Source organism: Manacus vitellinus, unplaced genomic scaffold, assembly GCF_001715985.3.
Source record: "Manacus vitellinus isolate BGI_N305 unplaced genomic scaffold, ASM171598v3 scaffold_44_pilon, whole genome shotgun sequence".
NCBI lineage: Eukaryota > Metazoa > Chordata > Aves > Passeriformes > Pipridae > Manacus > Manacus vitellinus.
The window spans coordinates 5,141,944-5,156,306 of record NW_021940565.1 but is presented as its reverse complement, the minus strand read 5'-3'; the positions used below and the strand labels follow the sequence as shown (position 1 = coordinate 5,156,306).

Below are 14,363 nucleotides of genomic sequence, written 5' to 3'. Positions count from 1 at the left end.
CACCTCCTTTTTTTACTATGCAAAAGAGAAGCCCTCACCTCACTGACAGATAATTCCTTTCAAAATAAAGCGAGGTTTCAGTGATTTGGTAACTAAATAACAAGTGAATCTAGCCTGCCTCTCAATGACCGTCACACCTATGATTCAAACCATTTCCATTTCATTAAAAAAAAATAAAAATAAAAAAGAGAGATGAAATCTTTTTTTTACTACCTCAGTAGGTGATTTTCTGTGATTCCTGGTAAATGGTCCATGTCTGTTTCTTTACATTCACTTCTGTTTAAATTGTCTTTTGTTTTCTTTTTCCCCTTCATTTGTCAGTCCCGAGAAATGGCTTCACAAGTAAGTATTAACTGATTGTCTGCCTGTTGCTGGGTGTCATGGTTTAAGCCCGGGAGGCAGTAAACCCCCCACAGCCACTCGCTTGCTCGCTCTCCCCAAGGTGCAACGGGGGAGAAAACTGAAAGGGTAAAAGTGGGAAAACTCGTGGGCTAAGATAAAGGCAGTTCAATAAGTTAAGCACTGTTTCCATCACAAATCCAAAACACTGTCCCATACAGGCTACTGTGAAGAAATTTAACTCAATCCCAGCCAGAAATAGCGTGTAAAGTTAAACTGGGGGAATAAAGTCCTTACAGAAAATGGAACTGTACAGGGGATCATCCTTGGGTAAATAGATCTTAAAGCAGAATTGTTCTAGACACAAACGTCTTACTGAAAATCTGGAAGCTGACAGACTGGGGCTTTCAAAAAGTATTTTTAAATGAAATTTGAGGCTGATTAAAACAGAGGGGGACACAAAGAAGTACTCTGTGCTGTGCTTTTATCTTCTGTGTATTTAACAGCTGCCACTGGGAGACACTTCCGTGCTGCTTCTGAAAGAGAGTCTGGGGTTCTTTGGTTTTGTTTTGTTGTTAAACAGTTGAACTTTTTCCTCTTGCATAAAGCAAAGGGCCATTCTGCACAGCTTTATCAACATAATGCTCATCTAAGTAAATACTTAACTGTTATGATGATGATTGGTCTCTGCCTTTTCAGTACTACAGTCCAGATGACTGTTTTATCAGAAGCTGGACAAGGAAAGCTACCAATGCAGGCAGGAAGAAAGGCAAAACAAGACCATCCTTTATACTCAGTTTGTATCTGATTTGTTCACACCAAATAGCTCCATCCTATCCATAAGTAGCACCTTATCATATGGAATATAGTCTGCCTACCTTAATCCTTACTGTAAAATATGCACAAAACCAAAATGACAATTTAACAAACAGCAACAAAATCAAATAGCATTCCTGTACAAAGGGATCTAGGGTTCTCTTTTATGCCCTTCCCAAAACAACATCAGCTGAGTCAGTAACAAAACTTCAAAGATCATATCGTCTTAAGAAAAAAACAACAAATAATCTCTTTTCTATTGCAGACTACGCTGAAGAGCCTCAATAAATTAGATGGTCTTTGCATGAGGTTTATTACAACATCCTAGTCTAGATTATTAAAAATGTGATTTTATTGAAGTGCTACAACACTCAAACATTTGTAGTGTTTGTTTTGATTGTTTTGCTGTCTGTTTGGGTTTGTTTGTTGCCTTTTTTTTTTTTTTTTACACAGATAAAAGCTAGTTTGTGCAAAAGTGAAATATTTAAGTATCTTTCACACTCTATACAACTGACTCATATCAAATACTGTTTTATGGACTCCAGGAACCTTACAGATTCTATGTGGGAAAGGCTGGTGAGCCTCTTAAAGAAAGCTTGTATTAAACACTGATGAGATAAGCAGATTCTTGCTTTCAGATTTCACATTAATGGGAAAAGGCCATTAAATAGCTCTTGGTTTAAATTTTCTTTATTCAATGATAACTTTCAGCATATTGTGAATTCTTTCTCTTCTAGGGGATTCGTATAAACTCAGCCAGTTCATTTACATAATCTTTGTTTTATACTTCATACTTTCATATGTGCCTGGGAATTTGAGATACAGTTAACAGGCACATTCTACCTGTGGTCTTAAAAGAGTGCTGAAAACGGTGCAGCCAAAGTTGAACTATTACTTAATGAATCCACCACATACATCTAAAAAGCAGTTACGGAATTGAATTTCTGGCCGCAAATATGCAGACTGGGAAGGAAGTGGAGAAGTCATTCAGAAAAGATTCCTAGATTCAGGAAGGGCAGTGTCAGGCTAGAGTTGCTCTTCTCAGAATCAAAGTGGAATCAAGCATTAAATAACACAACTTTGACAAACATATTTGTATCATAAATGAGCTTTTTACATAAAAATTCAAAGCCTAATTAAAGAATGCCCATTCAGGAACACTTGCTAAGTACTGCAACCAAAACACACGTTCAACTGCACTGCTGAAAAGAGGAGAGAACATCTTAATCTGCTTCCATTTTGTAAAGCCCTTAATCTCTCTTGTTGTTTTCCTTTCAAGTCTCAAATCTCTATCAGCGTGGAAGAATGGGAAGACACGAAAGACACCAAAGAACAGTTTAGTTATCGCGGTAACCATCGGAACTCAACCTCCAGTGACCAGTCTGACCATCCCCTGCTGCGACGGAAGAGCATGCAGTGGGCGCGGCGGCTGAGCAGGAGAGCACCCAGGCACTCGGGGAAAACAGCAGAGAAGATCAACCAGCAGCGAATGAACCTTTACAGGAGGTCAGAAAGACAGGAGCTTGCTGAGCTTGTGAAAAACAGAATGAAGCATCTGGGCCTTTCTCCAGCAGGATACGGTATTGCTATTATAATACTTCAATAACATTAGCATTATGCAAGCTGAGCTCATTTTTAAGAACTGAGGGTGCCATAAGCAAAATATTAACTTTATGATAATGTTTTTGTTCTGTTGGTTTAGGGTCTTTTTTTTTTCGTTTACCAAGAGTAACAGAATGTTTTTAGTCCATTCTATTATCACTCATTCCTGTGTTCATATGGAAAGCTCAGAAGGCAGCATGTCAGTCACATTTATGTTTAGCATATGACATGTATATGCTGAATGTACATTACCCTGTCATTGAACAGCTGCACCTTATTTCCACAAACATGTTCAAATACAGATGAAGGCAGAACTGTTGTAAAAGTTCACTCACATGTCAAGGTGGGGAGTTTTCATATGTGAAGGATACTGCATTTTCTCCACAATTCTTAAAAATAGCGCCAAATTGTCACATTACAGTAATTTTTTATGAAGCATATTTCATTAGGTCTTTAACATTTTTATCCATCAAGTCCTTCTCCAACAAGGCTGATGTTGGGTTGCTTTTTAGTTTGTTCCATTTTAGTTTGTAGGTTTGCTTTTTTTAAGCTATTGACAAGAGCTCTGCAACACTTATTAATACATGCACCACAGCTGCCTGGGTTGCCTTTCTATGGCCTTGACCCCAGAACTATGGATTCTAGTTTCCTAGAAACACCAAGTATTTCTAGATCCCAGCTTATTAGTCTGCACAGTAAGTCCAATGTGCAACTTGGTGCTTTCTACTTCTGAAGCAGCAACACTGGGGTTCCCATGCTCAATTTTCACTTAAGGAATCCAAAATGTTCTCTTTTACAAAAGCATTACTCTTCATTTTTCAACATAATTATTTTTAAATTTGACTTATCCATAAAATATCCATCTGCTGAAGGTAAATGGGGTATTTCCTGCAGAATGGATAGTTTTATTTGTCTGTTTAACAATAAACATTCTTAATGCACGTTCAAAACATCAATAACCAATGGCAATAACCAATTTTGATATCAATAGCAATGTACAACCCAACAGTAGTCATTATTGTTAGTACCAACACAAAATCAACTTAACTGCAAGAGAAGGCTGCTACAGAATATATAGCTGTAGTTTTGCTTAATATCTACATATCAAATATGTAAATACAGTATCTTTTTTTCCACAGTCCAAATGGATAATTACTATTCCTTCTTTCTTTGTGTATTCTATACAACTCTCTGCAGAAAGATTCAGGACTCAATATTTTCCAGGAGTTTCACAGGCCACAATAACATTTGATCAAGCACAGAGAAGTTTTGTAAATTTGATTCATATTTACGGTAATAACAAGAAAACTTTGTTGTACTACTGCTTCTGCTGTCAAATCCTAGTTAAAAGCTGAAAGTAAGCATTTGTTTCATTAGTCAGATTTAGGATGATTATGTACCGTCTATAGAACAGCAAAAACCTTAAAAAAAAAAGTCAGCCTTCATTTTCAACACATCAGTAGAAGAATAATGAAAAATGCAAGGAAGGCATACCAATTTCCATTCATACAGCCTTCACATTTCAAGCCGTTGGCACAGGTGGTAAAAGAGAAATGCTTGCTAGATATATGGAAAAAGAGAAAAGAGGTTTATGTTGACCAAATCTGGAAATGAATGAGAGTGCCATACACCTGCACTTAACCTTGATCACTTGAACTCAATGCCAGCTGAGGATGGAAGTCACTACTTCCCACATACTTACCTATGCTGCAGGGCAGGCTGGTAAATCACCTTAAAGTTGGGTTACATTCAGAACTGTTATGACTGAAAAAAGAAAAAGAAGATTTTTAAAACATTCAGAAAGAAACCAGGATATTTTTTGAGCTAGTAACTCAAAAGATAACATGTCAGTTCCAATTCAAGTACAGTTGAAAAGAAGTTGCTAAACTTATTTGAAATCACTCTGACAATCAGACACTTTTTGACAGCTTTCTGAACCAAAGAAGATCTTTTATCAAATTAGTTTGTCAGAAATACTACTTTTCACAATTCATTTGTAAATATAATTCATTTGGTACATTTTTTTCTGTTCTCTAGATGAAATGAATGATCATCAGAACACCCTTTCTTACATCCTGATCAATCCTTCTCCAGATACAAGATTAGAGCTGAATGATATAGTGTAAGTTAAAGCGTCCACATAAAAAAAAATAAAGTTACAAGACCTGCAAAATTTCTGGTTTGCACTTTCTGCCTGAATTCCTTTTATTATCTTTCTGCTGGAAAAGAACTCCAAATGTTCCCATACATCTGCAAAAAAAAAAAAAAAAGAAACTTCTATTTAAATAGCCATCTAATTATACTATGTGTGTACATATTAAAAATTAATATTTATTCTCCTTAAACTTTTGCCTGTAATTTAGCTACCCAGTCTTAATAGGAAGATGAACCCCTTAAAATCAGTATTTTCAAGTAGGATTTTATTACATAGATCCGAAGATTATTAAAGCAAATAGAAGTCTTCCCCTGAATATCATGTGATATTCATGCTTAATGGCATGACCTTAACACAGGAAATGTTTTCCCCTGCTTACCAGGAATTTTTGCAGGCTACATGAGAAAAAAATGAACACAAATTTGAACTGTCAAAAAAGTTTTGAAAGCCAAGAATTTTAGTTATCTAAGCATTGTTTCTTATTGAAGAATATGTGACAGCTGTGTTAAGGTCCTGAGCCATTTCTGTCTTTGGTTTGCTCTACTAACATGCCCCATCTGCTCCATGGGCAAGAGACCAGAGAGCCCAGCTGTGCAGGGGCCTCCACGTCACTGCTGACCCACCTCATTGCTTGCTCACAAGGAGGAAAAGCTGTTAGAGAAAGAATCCAGCTCCAGAATGTCAGCCTACACCAAGATTATCAACATCTGGCTTTTAATAATTGAGCACAATGACAAGAACTATCCATTGTTTTCTTTTAGAAACAACTCTGTGGACTGCTTGTTTATTCTTTAAGGTATAATGAATAAAGGCAATGCATTGACACATACAGTTCTTAGCAAAGCAGCTGTCAGTTCAAGTAAGTTTTCACTGTGCCTGGTACATATACATAATGTCTGGGTAGCCAAAATGTGAAAAACCTTTGTTATTAGCTCCTAAAGTGAGTGATGCTACTGAGTGTCCAAGTTACCCAGCAGGAATTAGATTAAGCACCTTCAAAGTAAGTCTCTAAGTCTTCCTCAGATCTTTTCAACATTACAACTCTATGCACTTATCCCTGCTTGCACCACATTGTTTTAATAACAGTTATAATTTCTTTTTGTAGATACTTGATCCGACCTGATCCATTGACTTATGTTCCAAATGCTGCACCCAGCCGAAAAGACAGCTTCTGCAATACAGTGGGACAAGACACCAGGGAGGAAACACAACTTTGATTTGTAATTCATCACAAAATTAAGAGACAATTTTATACACATGTTGTTTCCACTAACCATTTTGAAAACTGAGTGGTATATTTTATTCAGATTTTGGAAACAAAATGACAGTGGGTAAGTGACCAAATGTAGAAATGTGGTGCCTAGAAACTCTTAATTTCAGGGATTGTCAGGCTTGTGGCCTGTTGAGTATGATAGTTGAACTTTGTCAGCCTAACAGAATTATGACACCTGTTTGCTATTTAACCAATATGAACAAATGTCAGATTTCATCATATGTTTTGCTTAGATGCTTCTAAGCGTATTTATCAAGGTGACAGCATGTCAGTGACTAAGCTTCTGATCTACATCAGATTATCTGATGCCCACAGAGAGACAATGGATAATTTGTAGTAGAAAATACATTAATACCTAAAGCTGCCAGCAAGGCTCTGCGTGTCAAGAATTCAGTCTTTGAAATATTTTTCAATCTCAGCCTGTCATCCGTTTGTATTAGAACAGGTTAGTTTAGGTCCCATTTTAGCCTCCAGGACCTGAGCATTAGTTCTTTGGGTTTACACAGATCAGGTTGAATGACATAACCCAGTCGCTCTGCAGAGGTTGAGATCTGAGACACATCCACTGAAAGAGGAGCCCAGCTGGAGGAAAATCCCTGTCATCTCACACAGGCAACCCCCCAGACTTGCAAAAAACTGGGAAGGTACAATCTGTGTGAAGCTGCATACAATGGTAGCTCAGGTGAAATGTAATCCTTTGAACCTTAGCGAGTTTGCCTAGAGAAGCCTGAATAGACAATAATACAGAAGTGAGAACATCCCTCTAGGGAATGATTCCTACCGCAAGTCCTTTCCATTTTTGTGAATATGCCAGAACTGAAACTGCCCAAAGCATGTACATGCCCAGTCATCCAGATTACCCAAATGTGATACATTTTCATATGAAATGATGTATCCCACTGAAAATTAAAGAAATTTTTATCCCATTCCATAAAATGAATGTAATTCCACATTATGTGAAAAAGCATTATGGATTTAAAACCTCTGTTTTGGCATGAAGTACCCAAGAAAGCATCTGCTTGTATATGAAACACCTGGAGCTGCTACAGAATCTCCAGTCTGTATGCCACAACTGGTCAAGCTTTTTATGAAATTAAGCATACCTGTACAGGATCATCCAAAATCATGTTCTTGCTCTGCCATCTGTCACAAACTGGGAAGAACATACTTAAGGTTTAAAAAACCCTACTGTTACACTTACCTACATAGAACCAGTACAAGAAATTTGGCAGTCTACTGTCTGATTATTCTTTGAACATCCTTGATGTCCTACTTGTACCAAAAAATCAGTCAGAATTATTTAGATTCTATTCTATATTCATCGATAGAACTACATTCTATTTCTGGATAAAAAAAAACCAAAAAATACCCCCACAGCCAAGTTGCCAAGTGAGCAACTCATGGATTTGAGTATATTTATCAGCATTGTAAGGATGTTGTAATCAAGTCATGTTCATATTAGGAATGACATCAAATCTACTGTTAACGCCTCCCTTCCTCTTCATTCTTCCAAAATTTAAAAAATCTGTTCCATCTTAATTCAGAAATCCTAAAGCTACAGTTACAAAAAACCACAGAGGTCTCAGACTGGACTGCAGCTCTCAGAAGACCAAGAGTACCAGTTTTAACAGGAAAAAGGATAAGTGGAAAGAAGTTTCCCAGCAGGTTTTTTTTTTTACATTGACATATTGAAGTAGCATCATGGTCCAGAAGGGTTTCAGTGGTTCTCCTTAGAGTCCATTATTATTCATAGTGTTTTTTCCACACACACTAGTAATTTATCAGATTATTCTGATGAAATATTTCAAATGGGCACTGTGGGAGGAAAAAAGAAAATTGAAACAGCTGCACAGACTGAAGTCTACAGTTTTTTTTTAAAAAACATATATGGTACAGGATCTTGTCCAAGACCTGTCATACAAGTTATCCCAGAAAAGTCTGTGTGTGCACTGTGAATAACTTTCTATTTTCCATGTCTCTGGGGAGAAGACAGTATTCCAGATCCATATTTAAAAAAAAATACAAATTTCTTATAAGTGTTCACTCCAAAATATTAGGAAGATCTTTTGTTTCATACCAAAGGCTTTTCTAACAGAGTCTCAAGGAGGCAGGCAGGATTCCAGAAACATGGCTACCCTCCAGCAGGCATATAGCCTGCTTTTAGGGTGATTCACACACTGTTTCACAGGCATTCCCTGTACACTGCCTATAATGCACCACAGATTTAAGGACACTCTGCTGAAAGGATCTATAGCTAGGACTGGAGTCCTCACATTTAACAGCCAATAAAGCAGTATAAACAAGCAGTCAGGTGTGTCCGTTTTCCCACTCAACTCAGCAGAATTGCTGCTCAGCTAGATGTGAAGAGTAGCATCTAATGTGTCCTGATATTTCTCCAGGCCTAATGGATTTCTAATTGCTCATTAGCCTCAGAAGATTTGCTAAAGCAAACACAAAGACAGCTGGAGACACTTACAGTCTCTAAAATGAGTGCAAGACAACCTTTCTGAACAAAATACTTAGTTCTCTTCAAAATCTACTGGAAGACAAGCAAGGTAATAAAAATTAACAACAACATCTTATGAAGCAGAAGTTCTAATAACCCATGAATAATATACCACAAAGTTCAGTTATTCAGAATAATACTGCCCTTCACATTGAAAGCAGAACAGCTTTGCTTCCTCTGGAATATCCTCACAGATACTTTGTTCTAGTGGGATTTAGATCTTTCAAAAACCATCCCAAGTACCATATGAATGAGACAGTATGCACTTTCCTTCAGTGACCAGGGAGGCAATTCTTTTATGGTCATCCTACAGGCAATCTTATGTTCACATGCCTTCTTTCCTCGTGATTATCAGAAACATAATACAAGCCTAACTGGACTGGAGACCAGACTGAGGAACAGTAATCTTTATGCTCGGAGCTGGAGAAGAGATAATGAAGCTCTAGAACAAGCAGGGTCAGATGACTATTGAGCAGAGGAGTTTGATCTGGCAACAATTCACTCAGTAAAGAGAAAAATCTAGAGCTATGAAAAAAAGACTATTTCTATCTGTGCTTAAATGAATGCATTTTTCCTCCTGACACACTTCTATCAGCAGCTCCAAGATGTCCAGCTTTCCCAACACTATCTTAACACAGACCAAGCAGTTTGGTACCCACAGTCACAGTCCCAGTGAGGGAAGTTCTAGCAATTAATAACTGCTTCATTCTCAGAAGAGAATGCTCAAGCAAAGCCAGACCTACCTATGAAAATGTGTTACCTAGTCTGCAATAAAAAGTCACAAGAACTGTTTTAATGGAATGCAGTGTGTTTCCTTAACTATTTCGCTCCAATTCCACAACATGCTTTAATTCACATACAAAGTAAAAAGCACAGAGTTTGAGTTTTTAAAGCCTGCAGTACAGTGAGTTAATGAACTTGTCATGAAATTATGTCTTGGAAATTAAAAGAATTCCCAGCATACATGCTTCCACTCTCACAAACGACTTCCTACTACAACTACTCTTAAACAATTTTAAAGTATACAAAAATATATCACTGAATGTTTCTTACACGTCTTTATTTACCAATGAACCAAAAACCACTAACAAATAAATTCCAGCATCAAGTGCACCAGAAGTAACTCACAATTGTGTGTTACTGGCCCTGTAATACACAAGGACTGACAGCAACTGTTCTGTAATTTTGAAACACTGATGCATGAGATTTTGCTTCACTGAATTCCACTTGATATCCAGCAGAAACCAGTCACTAGAATCTGGAAATCAACAACAAGAAGCAGCTCTGTGCAGGTACATCAAGTTGTACAAAGTTATTAAAATACTTTTTCAAGGCAGTGCTATAAATGCAGAATTCATAAAATAAAACAATCTGCATAAAATATGGTTGCATATTCTTGATACTATATTAGAAACAGCCCACTCCCACTTTGAAACAGCCATACATTGAATAAATGTCTAAAGAATGACACTTCAAATTTTCAGCCACTCTTCCTTATGCTTGATACAGGATATGCACTGTAGGGATACAGGATAAGAGTTACTAATTTATAATCAGTTATGACAGGTGACCAAAAGTTTGCTTTTGAAGTTAATCCAAAATATCAATGATGATTTTGTTATATACTTCATTATCACCTACACTACCAATGCAAGAATGTCAGTAATGGTAATTCAACACAAGTATAAACTCCCCTGACCTCTGAAGAAGCTTGAAATATTTCACTTAATGAAGTTAGAGACAAACGCTTGAAGTTTTTGAGCTCTCTATGAACTAAAGTTTTCTATATGTTCTGCAAAATCCAGACTTTATACTGTTATGATTTTTAAGTGGCTCGTTCCAACCAAGGAGAGAGACTGGGAGATAAACCATAGAAATAAAAGAGTAAATACTTTATGTGCGTGAGGTATCCCAGACAAATTGGGGCACTCCAAATGTGATTATGTTTAAAGCATACAGGTACAACATGATTTGACTAATCACTAACACCCACACTACCAATTACTAATAATAGTAAAACTTCTCTAGATCATTTCCTATTTCTTTTGTCCTTTCATCAGTAGGGGGTGGCTGATGAACTACTTAATGTCTCTGGAAACTCTGTAGCTTTGAACAGGTTGGTACTTACTCCTGCTAGGGGTTATAAACCCTCACTGCTTCCATAACTGTACAGTGGTATGGCAGACTCCAAATAAAACCAGAGAATTGGTATATTTATAGTCTATTATTTGGACTACTGGCAAGTCTTTGTTAAGGCAACCAATTCTGCTGCTTGTGCACTCAGCTTCAGGCTGTGGTGAAGACTCTATTACTTTACCTTACAGAATCATGGAATTATTAAGATTGGAAAATACCTCCAAGATCATTGAGTCCAACCTTTGATTGAACAAGAGCATGTCAACTAAACCATAGCACTAAGTGCCACGTCCAGTCATTTCTTGAACACTTACAGGGATGGTGACTCCACCGCTTCCCTGGGCAGCCCATTCCAATGCTTGACAACCGTTGCAGTGAAGAAATTCTTCCTGATATCCAAACTGAACCTCCTCTGGCACAACCATTTCCTCTTGTCCTATCATTCGTTGCCTGGGAGAAGAGGCTGACTCCCACCTGGCTACAAGCTCCTGTCAGGTGGTTGTAGAGAGTGATGAGGTCTTCCCTGAGCCTCCTTTTCTCCTGCCTAAACACCCCCAGCTCCCTCAGTCACTCCTCATCAGACTTGTGCTCCAGACCCTTCCCCAGGTTTGTTGTCCTTCTCTGAACTCACTCCAGTACCTCAAAGTCTTCCTTGTAGTGAGGGGCCCAGAACAGGACACACTGTTCAAGGTGTGTCCTCACCAGTGCCCCGTACTGTGGGACAGTCACTGGTTCTGGCTACGCTATTTCTGATACGGGCCAGGATGCCAGTGGCCTTTGTGACCACCTGGGCACACATTGGCTCATGTTCAGCTGGTGTTGATCAAACCACCCCCCGTCCTTTTCTGCTGGGCTGCTGCCTTCAGTAGCTACTAAATAACCTGGAACTTCATTACCATTCAGATAATATGAGGCCCAGCCCACCCATAGTTTAAAGCACAAAGGTACCACTGGTCATTTAAAATTTGATAGAGAGTTGAAAGTGATTGTCTAGGCTGTATAAAATGTTAATGCAGATAGAGAGTTAGCATTTCCAGAGGCGAACTTAGCCTGGAAAAAGGTGTTAGTTAACTGTATTGAATGTTTTTCACAAACTGATCTCTAAAGAGATACCTGTATTTGAAAGGGAACTGCAAAAGTACAGTAAGTCAGAGTTTTTCAATTTTTTTGTGCCAAAACACTACTTAACAGATGCCACATATAGCTCACAATCAAAATGCAAATATCAACACATTGTATTTTTTACAGATTCTTTAGCAGTTTCTTGCTATTTCACAAAGAAATGATAGATTTAGAAGGACTAAAATAGTCAGGAATCCTACCTTGTGCCCACAGAGAACCTGAGAACAAGCTTGTAGGCCCTAGAATTTCTGTTCTAAGTATTTTCCAGAGAAATCATGAGTTAACACAAAGAAAAATGGAGCAGGACACTCTCCGTTCTATTTGAAAAGGTAAAAACACTCTGCCACTTGTAGCAATGAAGAGACAGCCTATGAAACGAGATTGGATTGAACCATTTTAGAATATGCAATAGAAATGTAAAGTAAGAATTAATTCATGCTAAATTATAATGTAATCTGGATCAGATAGATACCATATAATCTGAATGTAGATGTGTGGTGGATTACTCTTGGCCAGCATCCAAACACTCACCCACCTACTCCGTCCTCAAGTGGACAAGGGGAGAAAAGAGGATGGAAAAGTTCATGGGTCAAGATAAAGAACAGGAAGATCACTTACTGGATAACCATCAAGGACAGAAAAAACTTGGGCAAGACTAATTTAAATATATTGCTGATTAAAATACATTTGGATAGGAAGAAACAGAGATGAAAATAGAAAGCAATACCTCCTCCCCATCTTTTCCTGGGCTCAACTTAACTTCTTGTTCTGCCCCTGCAGCAGCAGAAAAGGGTTGGGGGTTAAGGTCTCTCCCTACTCCTCCTCCTGTTCAAAAACATGTGCTCCAGTGTGAGCTCTTGAAGGGCCACAGTATCTTCAGAAAATGTCCAGCTGCTGTAGGTTGAGAAAAAAAGGGCATAAGCATATTCTGTGATAAATTGGTCAATAGTTTAACTAACTCACAAACCTATAAAACATTAAGAACACAGCGAGCAATGGCTTAGCTCTAGCAATCTTCCCTCTTATCTTTATAGCTCTTTAAAAACTGTGCATTTTGACATAATACATATTAAACATCCAGTATTCAAAAAAACAGAGTAAAATTAATTTAAGAAAGAACACAGGCAGTGTGACATCAGAAGGTAAGAGCCATTTCTGTATCCATTAATTGCTGTGCTGCTATTTGAAATATGAGAACTTCAGCACATGAAAATAAGAGCGCAAAAGGTAATATCCAGTGTTCTACGTGTACTTCTGCATGTCAATTTTCTTGATTAAGCTAAAAATATTTTGTAAAAGTCTTTGACTTCTGTTTGTTTTGATAAAGCAATTCTGTTAGATGAAATCCTGGTTCCATTGTGGAAAGAACAGGAACTTCTCTCTAAGAAGATTTTCCTAACAAGCTACTAGAATATTTATTGTTTCAAGTTTGATTGAATTGCATTGAGTCATTACAAGATTAGTGGAGAATTTATACTGCAGAAAAGCAAAAAGTACCTATGTCTGAAAAAATAATTATAGTTTATCTTGCTTATGACTTTTTGAAATGCCAAGAAGCTCTCAAATACAATACTCCTTTTCTTTTAAAATTTTTTCCAGGAAAAAGAAAAATAGTTTAAAAATAAATTCTTATCCACAATAATTACCCATACTATTAAACCAAAACAACTACAGTCAATGAAAATTATTTTTCTAAAACCAACTGTGTAGCAAAATGCCATGTATACTAAGTTGCCTTGGGACACACTGGCTATTTAGATTCACAGGCATTTAACTGCATTCAGAATTTAAAATTACTTCACATGTGCTGAAAAAAAAGCCAGAATTAGGCCTTATTAAAATAATAAAAAGGATGAAGAAGAATAAAATGGAGTAGAGAAAAACAGGAAAGGAATTAGAAAAAAGAAGAAAGGAAATTAATATGCTACTCCTTGTTTCCACTCCTGTTTATGTTATCTTTTTCTTATTTATCTGAAAAAGACAGATTTGACAGCTCATGAGTGAAAATCTACATCACCACGTTCTAATTTCTAGCCTGTCTCATCTGAGATTTTTGGAAGAATTTAAAAATAAGACGAACCAACCCCTCACATTCTAGCAGTGCTTTGATATTTTCCCAGCTTTTTCAAGTAATGAGTTTTGAAGTCCAGTCCTTTCAAGGTGGTCCCACAAATGGCAAATTTCAAAGTAATCTTTTGAGAAGATGATACATGTGTTTGAAGATGCAAACTGAAGGCTGCCAGAAAGCACGAGATAGCTTATTTAATTTAAAATTTCCAGTGGGCAAAGTGGATCATAGTATCTCAGCTACTTAGTTTCAGTTTAGTTAAGCCAGCTTTTAGGCAAATCAACTAAACATATACAAAAGGATGAGCTGGGAAGTGAGAAAGGAGCGGGAGGTGCACCCACCCAAA

The 14,363-nt window shown here is 37.3% G+C and overlaps 1 protein-coding gene across 3 annotated transcripts in view; it reads left to right on the top strand.

Annotated features, from left to right (window-relative positions):
* Nucleotides 1-9,569, top strand: part of KCNT2 (potassium sodium-activated channel subfamily T member 2) — an 88,190-nt gene extending 78,621 nt beyond the window's left edge. For 2 of the 3 annotated variants that reach the window (XM_018079139.2, XM_018079137.2), the window contains 3 exons: nucleotides 2,435-2,735; nucleotides 4,795-4,879; nucleotides 6,018-9,569. In XM_018079139.2, coding sequence (XP_017934628.1) covers nucleotides 2,435-2,735; nucleotides 4,795-4,879; nucleotides 6,018-6,129 — 498 coding nt within the window. In that variant the 3' untranslated portion in view covers nucleotides 6,130-9,569. Of the gene's footprint in view, nucleotides 1-321; nucleotides 343-2,434; nucleotides 2,736-4,794; nucleotides 4,880-6,017 lie in introns of all 3 variants that reach the window. The other variant, XM_018079136.2, reaches the window with a different exon arrangement.
* The last annotated feature ends 4,794 nt before the right edge of the window (nucleotides 9,570-14,363 follow it).